The 6000-nt window shown below is 41.0% G+C and overlaps 1 protein-coding gene across 4 annotated transcripts in view; it reads left to right on the forward strand.

The window, feature by feature from the left end:
• MPPED2 (metallophosphoesterase domain containing 2) overlaps window positions 1-5723 on the forward strand; it is a 198099-nt gene extending 192376 nt beyond the window's left edge. For all 4 annotated transcript variants that reach the window (XM_048485103.1, XM_048485102.1, XM_048485105.1 and 1 more), the window contains one exon: window positions 2978-5723. In XM_048485103.1, coding sequence (XP_048341060.1) covers window positions 2978-3096 — 119 coding nt within the window. In that variant the 3' untranslated portion in view covers window positions 3097-5723. The remainder of the gene's footprint in view (window positions 1-2977) is intronic.
• Window positions 5724-6000: the final 277 nt, after the last annotated feature.

The following is a 6000-nucleotide window of genomic DNA, read 5'->3' on the forward strand; positions in this document are numbered from 1 at the left end:
TAACAATACCATGCAAATTGCCTGCCTCTTTAGTTGTTGCTCTGAAGGTTGAAAGTAAAAAAGCTTCCAGTGGCATTAGTAGTAAACTGATGGAAAACAAAGAGCTCTTAGCATGGGGAATTGTTATGAAAAACTATCATGAGGCACAGCACTACAATGATTAAATATACAAACATTTTGGGAAAGCATCCAGTATATGTTTAAATAGTTTACTGAGTATTCAAGAGCACTAACATAACTCAGGTTCTGCTCAGGCCTCAACCAAGACAAAGAAGCTGCTCATTAAAATAAAAGGAGATCAAATTTAGCCCAGTCTAAATTGTTCTTAATCATTCAATGTCCAGTGTCCCAATTTAGTCATGATACACATACAGAAGCAAGTTTAATGGGGAATCACTTCCCTTTAACGGACCACGCACTCACCACTCTCACCACTCTCATTGCCTGGTTGCCTAATTTATTTAATGTTATATTTATTTAATTTTTATTTTATACATTTTTGCATTTTATGCATACACATATATGTATATTTAAACTATTATTCTGATTTTTCAAAAGCAATAGAAATCAAAGCAGTTTATACAATTTAAATCAGCTAAAATCTCTGTTCACAAAAATACTGTTCAAATAGAGAGCAAGCCAGTACCCATCATGAACTAATCTCCACTCACTAGCCTGCAGAAGCCAGAGGTGTACCGGGGGGGAATGGTGTCTGGGACAACACCTGATCAGGGTGCCCCCTGCCCCCAACCCCGCATCTCACTTACATTTGCAAGCCTGTAGGGAGGCCAGGGGCCAGGCTCGGTGGTAGGAGGATTGGGCGGGGGCTGCAGCAGCAGGCGGGTTCCTGTCCTCCAGGGCTCGCCTGCCACTACAGCGCCTGACTGGGCTGCCTGCCACCGAGCCCTGCCCTCCTTGGCCTCCCTGGGGAGGACTGGAACTGGCCTGCAGGGAGGCCAGGGGGTGGGGCTCGGCAGTGGGAGGCTCGGATGGGTGGCTTGGCCAGGTACCATAGCAGCAGGTCAGTTCCTTCCCTCCAGGGTCAGCCTTCCACCACAGCGCCCATCTGGGCCACATGCCACCTGGTTCTGCCCTCCCCGGCCTCCATGAAGGCAGGAGTCGGCCTGCAGGGAGGTCGGGCAGGCAGGACTTAGTAGCGGGTGGCTCAGGTAGGCACTGCAGCAGTAGGCCTTCTCCTATCCTCTCCTGGGGATGGGCAGGAGCCAGCCGATGGCTGCGGTGAACAACTCAGCCAACAAGCAGTGCCCCAGCATGGGGGGAGCTGCGAGGTGCCAGCTGGGTTGCCGTGCTGTGGGAGAGGCTGGGTGCAAAGGCCTCGGTGCACTCCCATGTGACACCTGGTGCACTCCCATGTGACAAAATGGTGTGCGCCTGGGGATATAGGATACCCCATGTCCCCATGGGCGGTACACCCCTGCCAGAAGCACACAGGAAAAGCTCAACTTTTAGGAGTCAGCATGCCATAGTGGATACAGTGTCAGACTAGGATCCTGTGAAACCTGGGTTCAAATCCCCATTTCTACCTTGGAATTTACTGGATAATCTTGCGTGAGTCACATTCTCTCAGCCTAATGTATTCCATAGGGTGAATGACATCCAAAGCCATTTTGAGTCCACAGTGGGATAGAAACAATAATTTAACATCTCTCTCTGCTATGTCTGAAATCAATAGTAGAGACAAAGATGGTCTAGTTCACACCTTCAGGATCTGTATGTGTGTCATATCTAAATAATGGGGGGGTTTTTTGCTGTGTGTATGAGAATACAGTACTTAGACACGTTTCCATGTAGCCTTCACTGTCACTATGAATGCAGATGCATTTTCAGCAGCAGCGCAGCATCCACACAGTAGTTTGCTTGCCAGAGCTCTCCACTATTCTACCCCCACATTCTATTTTAGGGGTACCCAGTGTGGTGGTACCTGTGGGTGCCATAGTGCCAGATAATACCAAGAAAGTTGGCAGGGCCATATTGAGCTTTTAAGTAGCAGGGTTTCTCGTTGGCTGCAGATTTTTAAAAAATGTTGCTTTGGCAACAGCTGCCACCACAGCACAAGGATTATAACTGTGTGACTGAAAGTAAGCTGTGTGTATAGGGGGAAAAGTCTTTAAAGCAATATGTTGATTTTAAAGGGTATCCTGTTAAAGTTTTTGCCTGAAATGTTGAAGATTTACTTTTAGTGTTGTACATAACTTCTTCCCCTGCAAGAACAGATACAATCCACCAAATACCTGCCAAGTTGATTGTTATCGCTGAGGTCCAAAACAAACATGGCAAAGATGATGAATCTCTGGTCTGTAAAGAGTAAATTGTGCACAAATGCAGCCACAATTCAGTTGGGGCCACACAGAAAAGAAAGATTCTGTGAAATTAAGAGGAAACTGAAGGGTTAAATGCTCTCTCCTTGCCATATGGCACAAATCCAAACTGTAGCTGTGCTTCTGCACAATTTACCTTTTACAGATTGACAGAGATCTGTGATCTTCCATTGGTTTTGGCCCAGCGTGAAAGGAAAATAAGGCTGGTAATGTGGAATTATTTAGGAAGTTGTTTCACTTCACTTATATATTAAACATGCATAGGATGACTCAATGAGTGCATGAAAGGAGTGGGTTATTGGTAAATGCTTGTCCTCAATTCATACTATTATGCCTGAAATATTTTAGGTCACAAAAGAGTCAAGGAACTCTAGACACAGGGTGGGGTGGAGGCTTCTTTAGCTCCAAAACTTTTTTAAAAAGCAAAAAATAAGGTGATTCTTATTTAAGCAAAAGTGTATTGCATGTTTAAATCTGGAAATAATGTGGCAGCTTTGGAGTGTTCCAAAAGTGCTGAACTTGATTCCAAAGCCTTGCTTACAAGAGGCTTTTTTTCTGTCAGCGGCCACCCTGAGGTACTGTACTAGGTCAGCATTGTTTGTTTACATTACAGTAAATGTGACACATTTTCTCTACAGGTTACGGCATTATGACAGATGGTTACACAACATACATTAATGCCTCAACTTGTACAGTCAGCTTTCAACCAACCAACCCGCCAATTATATTTGACCTTCCAACCCCGCAAGGATCATGAAGCACTACTGCAGTGGGAAAAGGTCCATAAACTGCCATTTTTCTAATTTAAAAAAATCCATTATCTTAACATGTTTCTTTACAAATGATGTGGGGCTCTCTTTTTTGTAAATTGTTGGTACAAAAAGAAAAGGTAGAAGTTGTGCTTTTTTTGGAAATGCAGCATTCATTTGAAATTGATAAAGCATTGTGAATTTGTAAAATGAAGTTTTATGTTTTCTTAATGAACTTGCCATTGTAAATTGTTAATGTTCTCAAAAGGACAGCCAAGCTTTCTTTTAATGAGTGAGACACCTTATTTTATTATTATTAAATAAGCTTAAAAAGGCAGTGTTTGAAGAAAAAAACACCCAACTATTGTTTGCACAACTATTGTTTGATTTTTAAAAAATTCTAGTGCTAAATGTGACCCTTTGCCCTTTTGTGTTTCTAGTTTCATATATATGCTCCCCGATCCAGAGTTTTGTATATCTTTTTATGCATACAACCGGCCATGTATCCAACAGGGTTAAATGCACTTATGCGTATTAAGATTAGTAGACTTAAATGCACCTAACTCTCTTGGGATAGTAGTCAGATTCAGATACCTTTATTAGGCATATACAACACAGGGAGAGTAAAGAGTAAATCCAGTAGAGAACAGTAAAAGTAATATGGTCAGCAGCCAAGGGAACATAATTCCAAATGCGCATCAAACGTTTGGCTACGATATCCGTTATTTCAGCCTCAGGATTGCTAAGCAGGAAAATCATCTTTGCATTGATAGGAAAATCCAAGAATCCAACCGAGGTTAAGGCAGAGAAGCCCGGCCTAAAGCTGTTATACTTAGGGCAGGAGAGCAAGATGTGTTCAAGGGAGTCAGTGTAAGTAGGGCAGAAAGAACAGTGTTGATCATGCTGAGGAATGTTTAAGAACTGGCCTTGAAGTAAAGACGATGGAAAGGAATTGCATCTTGCTCTTGAGAATACCTATCTGAGTTTATGGTTAGGAAGTTGGTTCAGATAATGGGCAACACAGAGCTTTCAGGGAATAATCCCAAAGTACAAGGGTGAACAGGAACTCTGTGCCTTGTTCAAAAGATATTGATATTCCTGCTCAAATAATTTGTTTTTTAGTTGAAGATAAATCTAATTGGCAGTGAGCATGAGCAAGGAGTCCCAGGCAAGGACCAATGAGAAGATCTTAGCCTCAATTAGTAGCCACCATTCAGAGGTCTGGAGTTCATACATCACTAGCTGGACCAAGCTGTTGGAGTTGGAATGGAAACAGAGGCACACCCAAAATTTGAAAGTGGCGACCCACACCCTAGTTTCCAGAAGTTGCTCTCCTGCCTCAAGGCAAAGGACTACATAGGGGACACAGTGTGGAACCCCAAAGATTTTATATAAGAAGCTGGACTATAACTGTTCAAGCTTGGATTTCCATGTGTGGATCCATATAGGAACCCATACATTAGATGTTGAACCACTTTCATGTTGAATACTTTCAGGGCCGCTGGGATGAATCTGCCACCATTAAGGGTAAAAAACCTTCAGAACAGCAGCAGAGGCACATTTCGTACCTTTCAGAGCCTTGTCTCTATTTTATATTTAGCCCAGCCAGGCTTATGTTGGAAGACAACCCCTAAGTATTTGAAAGATCTAATTTGCTCAATAACTGAGCCCTGAATAGACCAGGTCATAGTAGTCCTGGAGCTGTTTTGAAGGAGGTCGGATCCCCATTCATTTCCATGGATGCTGCTCTGCATTCTTCAGCGTATGCATCAGTTATTTTCATGGAAGTGAAGGATGTTGCCCTTCTTGGTCAGAAAGGCCCTTGTATCCATCAAAGCTTCTGCACTCACAGCAGAGGTCTAGATCAGGACAATGGTCCATTTTTCCTACTAATACATGTGCTGCCTATTAATGGTAATGAATCAGTGAAGGGAAAACAGATTTCTATGTTTAGTTTGTCTCTGCCTACTCTAATGGTCAATTAGATTTCAGCAACGTGTATGCCATAATCTAAATTGTCACTGTATTGGTGAGTTGCTTAAATTATTTTAGCTTTAAAAATACGGGGATGAAAGCTGCAATAAGCAGGTGTTCCGTGCAGTAAAAACATGTAAATGCCGACTCCTTTTAAATATCAATTTTATATATATGTATTTTTTGTGCATTATAACTAAGCTAGGCATTTAATAGTGCCAGTGTAGCATCTGCAAAATTATGCTGTACAGCACATCTAAATTATGAAGGATGTGACATGTTTTTTTTTTCCCAAGCGCTCAAGGCCTTCAAGAGCTTGAGTTAAAATCTTGGTGCAGTTTCAGGCATGTATAGAATCAAATGAATACAATCAAGCCTATCTAAAATAAGGCTTTGTTGTCCTTTATATTTAAAATATTCTTGAATTGTCTTTCCATCTCCTTTTTTCCTTATTTTGCACTGTGTGTAAATGCAATCTTGCTAGCACAAAATATTGTTGCAGATAGTTATTTCTGTTCTACCACTGTAAATGCTATTGAGCTTTATTCTGTTTTATGTTATTTTAATGGAATTTAGGAAAGCAGTTGTTTCTTTAAAGTTATTGCGATATTATATATCTAGCGGCCTTTATATGCAAATAAAATTGCAAGATTTTTAAATACTTCTTGTTTGGGAAGTCTTTTTTCCACTTTGCATAACTTATTGTATCAAACTTGTAGACTACTTAATTCAGTGTTTTACGGCTTTATGATGCTTGGCCTCATTTCTGAATCTAGTTGATCTTCTAAACCTCGTGTGATTCAATTTGGGGCTCGATGAACTTTTCTTCTTTTTTAAATATATTTTATTGCAAATTAGAAATTACATAATAGTTCTTACTTAACAATATAATTATTACATGGCAATATATTCCATAACAATTGCCTTTCCACTAATAA

This window comes from Sphaerodactylus townsendi, linkage group LG02 (assembly GCF_021028975.2).
Source record: "Sphaerodactylus townsendi isolate TG3544 linkage group LG02, MPM_Stown_v2.3, whole genome shotgun sequence".
In the NCBI taxonomy this organism is placed as follows: domain Eukaryota; kingdom Metazoa; phylum Chordata; class Lepidosauria; order Squamata; family Sphaerodactylidae; genus Sphaerodactylus; species Sphaerodactylus townsendi.